Below are 15,226 nucleotides of genomic sequence, written 5' to 3'. Positions count from 1 at the left end.
GTAACTTTTTTTTCTGACACATATCAAATGGAATTTTAGCAAAAGTAGCGTGAACTTGGCTATGGTTAAATTCTGTATTTGCCAAAGAGATACATCGTCATGTAAACTTTGCAGAAAGCACAAAAAAGATAATACATAAGCCAAAACATGAATCTAAATTTGAAATCTTCAAGTTCTGAAGGTTTCAAAGGGTAAAGACTAAACGCACAAAACTGGGACCATCTTTATTGCATCAAGTAGTTTTGTTAAATGAAACTAAAAGTGGTTGTGTAGTCACGATTTTTTCTCTCTAAAACGAGGGCTTTTCTTTGAAGGCAATCATTTATGCAGTTGCTCAAAAACCTAAAAATTTTCTTAAAAAAATAAACGTTTTTGAATCTCAATCTGTATACATGCTGCATTTCTTCAAGAAAATATCATTACATCAAATACTCTGTGATTTTCATTTACTAATAACTTGTAATTAAAACGAAATTACAAAAGAAAAAAATCATTGAGAGGTGGAACATTGTACAGATTTTATGAACTTGCGGTTGTACAATTAAATTCGTTTTTTTATGATATCGCCACACCGTATCACATTTTACGTTTGGTCGGGATAATTTACTATACACCGATAAAGAAACATATTTTTTACAACTATTTGCAAAATATTTTGAACAAAGAAATTCTCAAACAAGGAAGAAAAACAATATATATCCAAAGTAAAATTTAAAACAAACACATTATTTCCATCAGCGTTTTATCCGAATTAGGTAAATGGCAAGCCAAATATGTCTTTGAAACATGTTCATTGTACAAATGCGCTGAAAATTAGAAAAGTGATATTTCAAAAATCCTTTTTTTTTTTGATTGATAATTGCAAATAGTGCTTCTTTATAGAGCGTATTGTCGCTTCGTTAAGATTCTGGACATGTTTCCACTTTAATTTCATACAGTGATCAAACGTACAATTATTAGGAAGTAACGTCTGATTTCAATTCCACACAACAAGTCAGTAATATGTTACTCCAGCATCAGATATGATTCTCTTCAACTGCATCAAAGATATTCCTGCAATTGACAGTTCATTTATTTTGCCATATAGCGAATGAAGAATTACTTTGGAGGAAATTTAATTCGCGATTTCTTAGTCTTAAATGATACTGTTTCTATAAGCATGCGAATTGTTATGCCGTGTTTAAGTTGAGGCGGAACTTAGAAACATTAAAACGGACTTAGGTACGTCTGAATTCACAAAAACTTACCTTCTTTTAATTTTATTCATCTCAGTTTCTTTTTCCGATTTGTTATCCCTTCAAATAGTATCTTGTTTTGAACGAACTACTACTGCTTGCCTTGACTGGGCTAAAAGTCAACTGCCTAGATGACAAATTGTTCTCTAGTATTACACACAATGTAGCAATGAGGAACGCTACCTGTTAAGAGAACAAAATGTTGCTAATGGACTCATCTCGCTTTACATATTCTTGTCTGTGGTTGGTACTGAATTACACAATCCTAAACGTTCAATATCATTTCGAAGCAGATTTAAAGAAAACACACCTTACGATATTTAGAAAGCATTTAAATCTAAAACTTTAATTGAACAAATTACTAACTAAAAGCTGGTCTCGAACGTCTTTTAAGGGTGATTACCATATTGAAGTTTACATAGGGTGGTTAATATATCATCATTTAAATACGTTAATGAACCTTTCTGTGATTGCATTATTATTTGTGTGGTACAGGGGACTTTGTCCGCCAGTACTAAAGGTTGTGTAAAGTTCACTTCGCAATTGGTTTACACAATATTTATTTCCAAATATGCATTTCATACAAACATAAAATTATATTAAGGAGGTAGGTTACCTTGTTACCAGGGTAAATTCAGATTAGTTGAACCGCAGCATTTTTTTTTGTATTTCGTATAATATGATGTTTTAACTGCTACAATCTATATTTCGTTTATCTCTGTCCCCTCAAGTTCAGTTTTTATCCAGATTTGAAGAACATGACCATCCAAGTGTTTTTTTTATATTGAAAGAAGAAGGAAAATACGGATATTCAACACTTTTCAGTTTATTTTAGTTTCACTGATATCCGTAGAAGTCCACGTAATTAATAATTTTACTAGTATGCGCGTTAGCTTTCTAATATAAGCTTAATATGTATATGTCGCGGAGCTCCTGTTTCCATGGTAACGCATTTTCTCTCATTTTTAAACAACTATGTATAAAAATGGGGTTTTGACGCTTCAGTGCCATTCTATTAATGACAAACATGGAATATTTGGGTAATATTATTAGCAAAATACCAAGCACTTTACATGGTACCCTATTGTCTTAAAGTTAAAGTAACCATGGCAACAGAGATGTTTAAACTAGCTTATATCTTGTTTTTTATCGTAATTTCTTATAAAAAATATATTGAATAAAATTATCTTTCTTGTTAATGTACCTTTAAAACACATTCTTTCTAACGTTAGTTATATTTTCGTGTTATTTGCAATTATTCAAACAAATTTCAGAGCTTAAAATACTTACAGCAGTACCCTTCGTCTGGCAATTTTCATGGAAAAATCGTTCAGCATGTTGCTATTATTCTCATGGATGTTGTTGAAATGAAAATAAAAAGCCGAAACTGTGTTCCTTAAATAGACCAGTGTCAACGCATTTGAATTTTACATTTAGATATATAGGTCACGGGTTTCCATGGTAACATCAATTTAATTTAAGAAACCACAATTTACTACTGAAATTTGAAAATTTTTAGAGCTTAGTTTTAGTATATAAGTAACAAAGTATCGACGGAAACTGAAAAAAATAGGCATTACAAATCAAACTGCAAGTTGTTTTATTTAAAAATGGCCGTAACAAGTGACCTTTCACCCAACTATATTCCAAATAACATTGGTTACGTTCATACATTTTCTTTCATTCCGCATAAAATTTCAATGTAACTACATAAAAGAAGCAAAATAAACATTATTTTATCATTCGAAAGTAAATAAAACAAAATACTTAACGATTTATAATTATTATTCAATAAGAATCATGTAAAACATTACATCATATGACATTTATCACAAGGGGTAACAAGTAACGTATAATAACATTATTATGGTAAGTTTGGAGGTTTAAGGCCGCTTAATGTTTGGACAGGGTGTGCCGGAGCAACTGTCCAAACACAGTCGGTCGAGAAGAACCGGCGAGCCTGAATGCGTAAAAACGAAGTGCGGATCGAAGCAAATTTTTGTCCATAAAAACGAGTAACGAGACTGCAATATTATGACAGTGAGTGCCGAAGCAACTGTCCAAGCCTGCAATATTATGACAGGGAGTGCCGAAGCACTTGTCCGACATAAATAGCAAAATAAGCAAATGGCCAAACCTGTTGCGAATAAGGCAAGCTATCATTGGAATCCACGGGCAAAGACGTAAATTTACTTGAAACCAGTCAAGTAAAAAACTTGGCAAGTGCAACAATAAACTACGCAAACTAGGCAAATATGGCAAGCGCAACAGTAAACTAAGCAAGCTAGGATTGCCAGATCACTTGGGCAAAACCTAGAAACGCAAACAGAATTGCAGGCTTACAATCAAAATTTCTCTAACCGCGATTCAAATTACGCTGTGTATTATTACTATAAATACGTCAGTGAAAAGGCCCCCAAACCGACGGGAATGAGGCCAAGGTCCCAACATTGATTTGGGAGAAAATTCGACAGACAGATACCATACAATATCAAATAATAAAATAATTTTGTGTATAAGCAGTGAATTTTGCTGACTTGCGTGTTCAACCCTCGACCGAAAGAATTTTTACGCCACAATAAATTTCTAGAAATTTATACCCCAAAAATTCTTAAAGAACATTGTGCAAACTAAATTTTCCTTCATGAAATAGTCTCACATTTCCAGCTCAGCAGACTTCTATAGCAGTAGTAACAAGCTTTACATCCAAAACGCTTAAAATATAAGCACTATTGCTTTAAGTTTCTATCCAGTACATTTCTAAAATAGTCTAGATAAAACTCTAAACCGACAATATTTAAATGGACGCCATCTTGTCTCCAAAAGTTAGTTGCATAATCAATGTCAGGAGATATAATATCATGTTTGCCAGATGAGCGGACCAAATATCTGCCCCAGCGATTAACCCTTGTACGCTTGTTCTCTATGGTACGCCACGGATTGACTGCGCCATCCCACACCCGTCTTTGCAGTATATAGGTTTTTAATTTGGAAAATTGAAAGAGTGGTCAAGTCATTTCCCCCTAAATGAATAATAATGGCTTTGGGTGGGGATGAGAGCAGGACTGCAGCCTCAATAGTGCGGCGAAAAGAAAACCAATGCAGACCCCTGACGACCCACCAGACAATTGTCGTACCTGGCAAGCGAAGGTTGGGTTTTCCAGTAGCTTCAGCTCTTATCCCGGCCCAATAAGGGATGGAATCACCCAGTATCTAAGCGTCTATATAAAGAAGTACATGTAGTAAAATTAAATTATTAACTCTTGGCTAATTGCTGACGTCAGCAAAAGTGGGCACTAAATATTGAAAAGAAAGCTAATTACGAATATAAGTTCTATAAGACTTTGAGGACCAGCGACCTAATGACTTTATTACTTCAGCCGAGAGACCCGCCTGCGCTAAATCAGTTGCTCTACGTATTCGAAAGCTATGCGGCCTATAGTGTCCTGAATATTGAGTTCTGCACTTAGCAAGAACTCCGCAAAACTGTGACCTTGAGACTGGTATGCCGTTCTCGTGCCAAAATAGGGGTCCTTGGACGTTTGGTCTAAGGCACAAATAGTTTGTTAAAGCTTTTACTGGACAAAATTGATGTTTAACACTTGGAAGTTTGATAGAAACGTGATTGCAGCGCTGGTTAGTTTTGAAGCGGTATAATTTGACTAACATGTGTGTATCATTTTTTGAAATTGACACATCACTTAACTGAATTTGGCCACCCACGCCAGGTCTAGGGGCAACTAACTCGCTTACTCTGAATAAACCAAATTAGGCCATTTAAAATAATGCCAAAAATAAAACTGACTCATAGTGATTAATTGCGACCTGTGGTAAAACCGAGCACACTGCAACTAATACATTTCAAGTTAACGGTGCTCTTTTGTCCCTAGAAATACATTTCCTATGGCAACCCTCAAGTATTTTCTTTATAACAAAATTACTAGTGATGACGTGATAATCATGCAGTTTGTGATAGTAATTCAAACCAGAAATATAGGTTGAAATGCTTTTCGGTGAAAGTCCTTTCTCAAAACAATGAGAAATAAAAACAACTATGTGCTTGATTGGGGCTTGCCAAAAGACACCTAATTTGTAAATTTGTCTGAATTGCCTAAATACGTTTAGCGCTACGTTGTAGGTTGAAAGGGAGTTCGGTACTTTTCCAGACTGTAATAACTGCCCGGCTCTAAATTGAAGATATTCCAAACAAAGGAAGGTACCTGACGAGGGGCTGGGTCTGCCTCTGGAGCGACCTGCCTGAATCTGTCCCACTGAAACCGAGATAATGCGTCGCAAACATTATTTGAACGACCTTGAATATGATTTGCCTTAACAATGATGTTTAACTGCAAACACCTCAATGTGAGAAATCTAACTAAACACATGATACGATTGGATTTTGATGACAATTTGTTCAAAATATGAACTACCGAAATATTGTCACAATTAAACCTGATTTTTTTTGTTTTTTAAGTCAGTACCCCAAATAATTAATGCTAAAAGAATGGGAAATAATTCCAAAACCGTAATATCAGATGTTATTCCCGATGTGTGCCATGATTCCGGCCACTTAGCATTACACCATTGGCCGTGGAAATATATTCTAAAACCCCTGTCTTGGCCCCAAGCACTATCCGTAAACCTGAACGTCCTCATTTGTGACCCAAAAGCGGTCGTGAAACACTGAAATCCCATTATAATTTTGAACGAAATTTAACCACATTTGTAGGTCAAGGCGGATTTCTTTATTGATCCGTATTCTATGGAATGGCTTTGTGAGACCACAAGTAGCATTGATCAAGCGACGAATAAAGAGCCTGCCGGCTACGACAGCACGGCAGCAAAAATTCAAGGAGCCAATAAGGGATTGCATAGCTTTCAACGTTGTTTTAGGTTTCGACAGTAGATCTTGAATTTTTTTGACAACTTCTTGCAATTTTGACACAGGAATTCTAACAACCATTTCGTTCGAGTCCAATTCTAACCCCCAAAATACCAAAACTTCAACCGGACCTACAGTTTTGTATGTGGCTAACGAGACCTTTAACTCAGACATAGTTGACTGAAAACAGTTTAATGCTACGGCGCAAGATTCCTTGCTTTTGGCGCCACCTAGAAAGTCATCAACATAATGAATTAATTTTGCCGTATTTAGTCTCGATTTAACCAAAAATTCTAAAAACCTTGCAAATCTTTCGAAAGTGATGCAACTTATTGAAGCTCCAAAAGGAAATGCCTTATCAAAATAAAACTTGTCATCAAACCTAAAACCCAATAACTCAAAGTCTGACGGAGTAATCGGTATGACGAAAGACACTCTTAATATCTACCTTAAATAATTTGCAATGCCTTCCTAGGTCCTGAACTAATTTGACGGCCTCGTCAAAACTCGTATATTGAACTGAACATTCATTTGGATCAATATAGTCATTGACCGACTCGCCAGGAGGTTAAGAGAGGTGATGTATCATCCTAAATTTACCTGTAGTTTTCTTAGGAACAAGGCCAATAGGAGACACAATTAAATTAGGGAAAGATGGATCTTTAACTCATTAATACCTGCAGCCATATCGCCGCTTAATTACTGGCATCAATTTTCCGATACATTCCTGAGCCACTTATCAATTTATCTGCTTTGTATACCTGTGGATTTTCACTGATAATCAATAATCGATAAGATCTAGGCATCCTTTGATCAATATTAGGGACAAAATATGTTTACAACAGATGAATAAAACTGAAATTTTCACATCTGATACTACAATTTGTGATCTATTCAATAATTTTAAAGTTACTATTATTTTAATTTGCAAAATTGTTTCACAGGCCTACTGAAGTAACACGAATATGGAAAACTGCATTATTCAAGAAAGATTTGACATAGAAAAACAGCCATTTGATTATTTTATATTTATTTAAATATCATTTTTTGCTAAACTTTAAAGCAAATGACATTATAAAGGAACAGAATTAAGCTTTATTTAATAAAATTAAAAATACTGAATCAATAAGAAAGACTCTGCAGTATAACAGATTGAGAAGATAAATCAGGCAATACCTTGAAATAACTTTCTAGTTTCGATGCTTAGTGATGAGTATATTGAAAATACATGTTTAAATAATACATATTTTGATTGTTTCGATCGCTTCCGGGTTTTATAAATCTTTAGTGTAAAATATTTCATTGGTTGACTTTGACAGCAGTCTAATCGTTAGTGCTCTTACAAACGTAAAATCACGTCACGCGGCATACAGTACTATCAGGCAGATAGCGCATTTATGCGATCCTCGGCATTCACGCCTGTTATCTTTTGACGGATAAATACGACATGCGGTACTCGATAAGAATTAAAATGAACGCATAAATGCGATCTGCGTACTTAACGAGTTAAAGGGGCCCGCTACCCTGCCGGCTTCAATTTCCGTGTTTATTTGTTTCTGAATAATATCCGGATTTAACTTTGTAGATTTTAAGTTAGGAGAATCCCTAGCTTCACGGGGACCACTATACTGTATTGGGTATCCATTTTCAAAACCAGCCAGAAGAAAGGCCGCCTCGTTTTGATCATAAAATTGTAAATATTTTTCCAGGACTAAAACATCAATTGGTGAGAATGGTAGTGTAAATACATCGAGATTGCATGGTTCTTGTGAAATATTTCTATTTTTGTGCCTGTCCCCTGGCCTCTGAAGGGTCGATAATATGGACGGGCGCGAAATGACTGATTCGTCGGAAATCTATCAACATTTGGCGTAGTATATGGTTGAATTTTGGAGCAGATTACAGCCGGATGCGTGCCGCCGCATATTTTACAGAGATGTGCGAACCTACAGTTTGGCCATTTACATTTAGACTGGTTAAAGTCATTGCATTTATAGCTGAAAGAACTATCCCGCACCTAGACGCAGCGCCACCATAGATCGTTATTAATAACTGACCAAGGGGAAGGCACTAGTGCTTGTCGGAGGCGGAACTGTTCATCATAGGTCCGCCAAGCGAATCCCCCTTGACGCGCGGCACACTCTCTGATGGTAAACATGTAATGCAAAAGTTCGTAAACTTTGTCAGAATGTGTGGACAAATAAATAGATGAATAAATTATGAAGGCATCGGTCCATCTCTCGATAGAACTGATTTTATCCTTACAAACTTTTTTGGAAGCCTAAATATGGCCGTCGGAATCTACTAATCTGAGAACACTGCTGTTGGAAAATTTGGCCAGCACCTTTCAATAAGAGAGCTAAATTAGTGTATTCACCCTTGCAAATTTGTTGTTTAATTGACGTCGGAACATGGGCGGCCAGATCATCTCCTGCTAAACGCATATCCGGCGGCGTAAACAAGCCGCCTGAAGTAGGCTGGAAAACAGACTGGGGAAAAATGGGACATTAATACCCTGAGCAGTATTTTCAACACCGAGACTTAAATTATCGGGACCTGAACTCTGATGTGAATTGTCCGGAGGAAGAACACCCGAATCCCTAATAATAGTTTCAAAATCAATAATAGACCTACCCGCATCTGGCTGTAATAAGCTTTTGCTTGCACCATCAAGGTCCTCGTTCATGCGCTTCTGTCCCCGTGTTGTTACCAGATTTGGAGAGGGTGGAGAGTCCGTCTGGCAATATGAATCGACCAATCTTTGACCGGCAACGGCATCATCGTTGACAGGATTGACATCGGCATTATTTACGTTTTGTGCCCGCCTAGCATTAGGATTCCGACCCGCAGCACCTTGCTGCCTTGGCCCAGCAGCAGCATAATTCCTCATCCGTACGCCTCGACCACGTGGCATGATAAACGTAATAGAGTTTACAGCTGTGAAATTGAGCTTTTAGCAGCGTAGTTTCTTCGGTGTTGAATCGAGAAAGAGAAATTTGCACGGACTTTTGGTGCTTATATACCGTTGGTAGAACTGATACCCGGCTTAATGATAGCATGCTGGCTAGAAACCATGCGTAACGGACGATAATATCCGAAGATCACCAATTGCCTTGTGATCGTGACGTAACTGCATAGCAACGGTGTTGACAGCTTTTTCTTGCAAAATAAAGTAAATTATTTGCAGAAGAAAATAATTTCTAATATTTCAGCAAATGATGGCTGTTTGAAAATACTTCAAATAAAGAAAATGCACAGAATAACGTATTTTCAAAATAAAAGCTATTAACTTTGCGCGGTAACTGACACGTAACGTCATGGCGTCAATGACGTCATTTAAAGGCAACATTGTTTTGAAGCGTTTCTGCGGCAATTTATTCATTATTTCTGGATTATTAAACCACGAAGCATTAGATCGGAGACATGTTCATGATTTGTTTTCAGAAGAATGAATATACAAACACATTTAGTTTGTCGTAAACGTCGTCGTAAATCGTCACGTTAGCTTCCGGTTGGACATGCACACATACAAATATTAAGGTAACCTACCTCCTTAAAGTGATATGATTGAAGAGTAAGCTAAACGCTTGTACTGAAACCTCTTTCCTCGTGTCGCAATTGTCATAACTTCTAATTTGTTTGTATGAAGCAATCTTTATAGTGTAAAAATAAACATTTCCCAACAGTTTTAAACACATTTTTAAACAACTTTTTTTGTCCTATATTAAGTATGTTGTATTTCTAAGGCATATTCTACCTTGTACATTGTACAAATCCGTATTTATTTTGTGGTAGACGTTATACATGTCCACCTTCTACTTATATCGACAATCTTTACATGAAATTCCAACATGAGATAAACTCGACCAAGAATTACATTCTTCCAATTGTCCATTTTATCAAATATCGTATTAGACAAAATGTCATATTCGACGAGATGTCTTTCGACGAAATGTCATTGAAGCCTAAAAAAACAAACGTATTGACTTGAAATGAGAATTTGCAAACTAAGCAAGACAAAACCTCGCTGTCACTTCAACTCCAGCAATGGTACTTAGCTAGTGTTTGATCCTAAACGTGGTACTACAGGCAATATACAACACAAACAAATCTCGGCATCCTTATTAAAATCCGTATAAAATCGATCTAAAGTAGATAGCATCTAGTAAATAATGAACACAAAAGCCCTCCTCCAGCAATACTCGGACCTGTTCAAAAATATTATCTAGGCTTTAAACTAAAGACCAAATGCAAAAAGAATGCAAATTTCGTTTGACGGCAAATAATGTCTGATAACAACAACAACTATAACTACGCAGCGTAGTGTAAACAAATACAAATGTATAATACAAAACAGATTACGGTGACAGACATGTACTTTAGTAGTGTCCCAGAGGTCACGTAGCTGGCAATATAGAAACGTAGAAACCCAATATGACACAAAGAAAACTGTTGTCGGATCGGTTTAACTAAACCAACCAAAATGTGTGCCTCTCTCTTTAAGTTTGTGGAGTCGTCACGACCATAGCAGAAAGGATTTTAAAAGCAGTAAAAAAAGAACCCTCACGAAAATTTCTAAAACGGTTATCTGTAGAAAGACATCGGATAACAGATTTGATCAAGTTTTAAGAGGTTTTACTATATCTTAACTTAAATACTTCCGTGGAAAATTTACGAGTCTGGTATCGTTGATTAATAAGTACCTGTTTCGCTGAATGGTTGTGTTACATTATAAACTTTTGCCAATCAAGTGTTGCTAAATGTGCATAATACTCAGTATCTATGGGGGTATACTTTTGCATACGATAATCCTAAGATGTTCATGAAAAAAAAAATTAACTTTCGCGAATTTAGGACAACGTTTTCGTGAGTATATTATCTATTTATCGAGTATATATGTCAAAATAGTACCCGGTAAGATAAATGATAACTCTACAAAGCCAATTTCTCTTTGAAAAAAAAATATTTTCGTGAAAACAAACGTTTTGTTGCCATATGTCAGCATACACTTAAGCAGATAATTTTCGGGTAAAGTCTTACAATTTTCGTGAAAGTAAACATGAAACAAGCCCTTACAGTTTCAATTCTTACATACAATAATAAATAAATAAAAAAATGATTGGGTTATTTTTTCCCGAGACAAAACTCGTTTTCGTGAAAAAAATATCGTGAAAAAAATAACGTTTAAGATAGCTATAAATAGATCGATGCAATTGGACCGGTTCTCTTCCGAAAAAGAATATACCATGTCTTCGGTTTTTGCCACCATTGTAACTGTTGAAACAAAAGCGATACGATAGGTTCAAGTCTATTTTTAGCTAAGTAGAAGAAACAAATTCCAACGTCCCTACCTCTAAAGCGGCCCAACGCCATTAAGATGCTGTCATATCAAAAGCAATTGATACAACTCATGATTACAAATAGTTAAGCGCTTTTTGCAATTAAATGCATTTTCTACACTTTCCTACGAACAGGATGTTACGGTACATATGATATCGTATTTATGAAATTAAACACAAAACTGTATTATAGACCTCTTAAATTTTCAAAGCGTAATCAAACGTAATTGTCTTTTGATGCCTGAACCGGGAGTTGTCAATAATATTCTACTGGCCTGACCTCTTTTTAAACCTCCTGTACCATTAATAAAATGTTGTTTTCTTATGAAGTAAAGCATTTGTCTTCTTTATTATTTTTTTTCTATTCTAAACACATGATGTAACCAATGTGTCTGTTCAACACTGATTTTCAAGCGATGAACAACGACATATACCTGCTAAACATTTGAATGTCATATTTTATCGTTATTGGCGTACTGCGTACATTTCATGTTAATATTCACCATATAAAGGAAAAGACACCTTGAAAAGTAGGTATATGGCAGACATGTTTAAGGGAAAGCAAAATTGAAAAAGACATAAAACTAGACCGTGTGACGTCAAATGGCGTTGCAAAGGTGACTAGCATTTACTTAATTCTTGTCCACATAAAGGATTATTTTGACATATCAATTAAGTATTCTCTAACTTACAACATGTTATAGTTTCGTTGATTTTTCTTTTTTGATACGCACTCTTCCGGGTACTTATCAGACACCCCTCGACAATGATAGTTCTACCTTGTAGAGGTTATAAACATCAAAATCATTTTAATATATTTTGTTGTCACTAAACCTGTGCGCAAAAGGTGAGAAGAGAGGAACGATGAATCAATATAGCTTGACTTATTTGTAATGAATTAATAGAAAAAAATGGCATCAAATAAAAGGCATCTGTTGTAATTTTACACGACAGTCCTATAGCATTCACATGACCTGGATAATATGCATCTAGCATTGACTGCAATTGAGTCATATTACTGACCCGTCACAGTTTATGTGTACTTAAAAATAGGGAAATAGTCGCCCAACGTCGCTCACCTGATCTTGACTATTAGATTTTGAATGCATTATGACAAATGAATGTTTAGTATAAAAAACATAAAACAGGTCAAGTTCCCAAATTAGAATAAATTATTAAGAAGATCGTACAATGAAATTATGGACTAAGTATAATGATATTTCATCAAGCGGTTCACTGGAAGAAGTCATTAAAATATATATCTACTTTTAAAAATAAAGGTAACAACACACTAAATAGCTGTTCCTTATTCTATATAAAATTGACATATTTCTATTGGCCGCAGCACACATCAGCACTTACATTCTCTTGAAGAATTTTGTCAGTGGCGAATATAAAGCAAAAGAAAAGTGGGGGTCATGTTTGATGCAATTAAAATATTTTCAGTCAAACACACAAACTGCAAAATCAGCTTAAAACTGAGACCTCAAATTGTAGTGTAGGTGTATGATCAACGTCTACATGAAAAAAGTTTGTCGTGTTGTTACTTAATCATGAAAATGATACCTACATGTCAAGCATAGATCTGCCATGTGATTTTAGCAAAACAAATGCAAAGGAAATGAGGAAAATAACTCTGCAAAAAAAAAAAAATAAATCAGAGGACTATTTGTATTTGCATTTATGCGAGAAACATTTCTGGCACCATTTTCCTATTTAGTGGCTGTATACCAAAAGGAGCCAAGCGCCACCGCAATTTTAGGAGAGAAGCCTAGAATAATGCTCCAGTCTAAGGTAAATGGTGATCCATGAATCGTTTCGTGAGGAAATGCTTTGTTTAAAGCAATTTCTATTTGGATAAATTTGGGAGAGAACCTTAACACAATGCTACAGAACAAGATCCATTCTCGAGGAGAATGTATTTCAAAACTTCTCTATTTTACCTATAGCGGCCCGTTAAAGACTAGAATCTAAATCTAAATTTGATAGATACATTCTGAAGAAGAAGCTAGTATTTCTCCCTTATTAAATGTAATAAATCTTCGGTATTTGAAGTGAAAAATACACAAGATAAATAAAACACTTACTTTTACTGTAAATTTTAACACAATCCGAAAAAAATTTAAAAAAAGTCATAAATCATGTTAAGCCACGCTTGTCAATTTGTCGTATTCCATTTTGATGAATATCACACATTTAAGCCGCTGTAACAATACATTTTTATCTGATGGTTGAACAGCAAAAGGCAATAAAACTTTTAATGAATAAAATGAGAAACATAAGGACTGGAGCCTGTCCGCTGACAAATTATTATTTCCGCTCTGATGAGATGTTGGTGATAAGAATATTGCAAATTTATCCTGTTACTATATAAAAGTGCACTGAAACTGTTTGTTCGTATTATGTGCTTTACGTAGTTTGAATAATTTCAAGGTGCACGAGGTGTTTATCTGTTTATTTTCATTTTCAGTTCAGTTGTTCAGTGGATCAGTAGCTTCTATAGAGATTTTTCCTTGGAAATGTTAGTTGCATAGTAATATCTACACTCGGTCTGCCCTTATTAACGGAAGAAAAATTTCGCGCAATAGGTTGTTGACTTCACATGAAACATAACAGTCAACGCACGCTTTATGACTGTAAGTCTAGTACTGTTTAAGATACATGCGATCTAAAATCCGTATGCCCTTAACGCATATTTTTGACAATCAAAAGCCATAATTTGGTCTGACTAAAAGAAATCCGAAACAAATCGCAGGTGAACATCTCCATACGCTGAATAATATTCTTACGATATTTCATGACACTAGGACAAATACTTTTTGAGATATGTGCGACAGTAACTTTTATGCACTTTTATACATATTTTTACTAAGTCAAGGGCCATAACTCTGGTCTGGCTGAGCAATATCTCTGACAAACCGCAAGTGCACAACTTCACATGCTGAATAATATTCCTGTAATGTTTCTGTAATCCTTGGCCAAATCCATTTTGACAAATCTAGGCCCTTATAATGTATATTTATATATGACAAGGGTCATAACTCTGGTCTGGTTGTGTGAAAACATCAGGTACAAACCTATCCGTGCTGAATAACAATCCTGTGAGATTTGATGACTGGGTCAAATACTGTTTGAGATATGCACGAAACAAATTTGGACGAACGGACGAACGAACAAACAAACGAACAAGAGCAATAATTATATATTAAATCAGTTCTGCAACAAAACTTTGGGGTGTATAAAATCAAAATTATGCGACATAGATATATTTTCAGAACTGAAATTGATCTACAAACCACCATCAGCTATTTTATTCAAGCGGAAACCAAACTTTTGTGATTACTGTAGTAACTTACACTCAGATATATTTATATATGGAACCACTTCCGTGTTTATTCAATATGCAAATGTGGATGTTATAATGAACATGCCAGATATAACTTTTTCGATGTTTACTCTGTAATTTAAATTTTCTAGAACTCCACTGATAAATTTGTAGACATACACAACACACAGTTCTACTGGGATTGCATTTTAATCTACGCTTAAGTCATGTTATAACGAATATGTACAGCAATTGTTTCAATATGATCAGTTCTCTTTCTGTCACATCGACTTTGTAACCTCAGTAAAAGCCAGAAAAGAACCTAGAAAAGAAAACAATATTTCTTACATATATATATATATATATATATATATATATATATATATATATATATATATATATATATATATATATATATATATATATGAAACTGCTGTTCCTGCTT

The 15,226-nt window shown here is 35.1% G+C and overlaps 1 protein-coding gene across 3 annotated transcripts in view; it reads right to left on the bottom strand.

The window, feature by feature from the left end:
• LOC123524969 (carbohydrate sulfotransferase 11-like) overlaps window positions 1–15,002 on the bottom strand; it is an 89,909-nt gene extending 74,907 nt beyond the window's left edge. The window contains exons 1-2 of one of the 3 annotated variants that reach the window (XM_045303622.2): window positions 13,544–15,002; window positions 1,248–1,418 (exon numbers count right to left, since the gene is read on the bottom strand). In XM_045303622.2, coding sequence (XP_045159557.1) covers window positions 1,248–1,267 — 20 coding nt within the window. In that variant the 5' untranslated portion in view covers window positions 1,268–1,418; window positions 13,544–15,002. Of the gene's footprint in view, window positions 1–1,247; window positions 1,419–1,851; window positions 2,945–13,543 lie in introns of those variants that run through there. The other 2 variants (XM_045303630.2, XM_053521939.1) reach the window with 2 other exon arrangements.
• Between the last annotated feature and the right edge of the window lie 224 nt (window positions 15,003–15,226).

The sequence above is a fragment of the Mercenaria mercenaria genome, chromosome 1 (assembly GCF_021730395.1).
Source record: "Mercenaria mercenaria strain notata chromosome 1, MADL_Memer_1, whole genome shotgun sequence".
Taxonomy (NCBI): domain Eukaryota; kingdom Metazoa; phylum Mollusca; class Bivalvia; order Venerida; family Veneridae; genus Mercenaria; species Mercenaria mercenaria.
The sequence above is the reverse complement of the archived record's forward strand: the minus strand, read 5'-3'. Positions and strand labels throughout refer to the sequence as shown.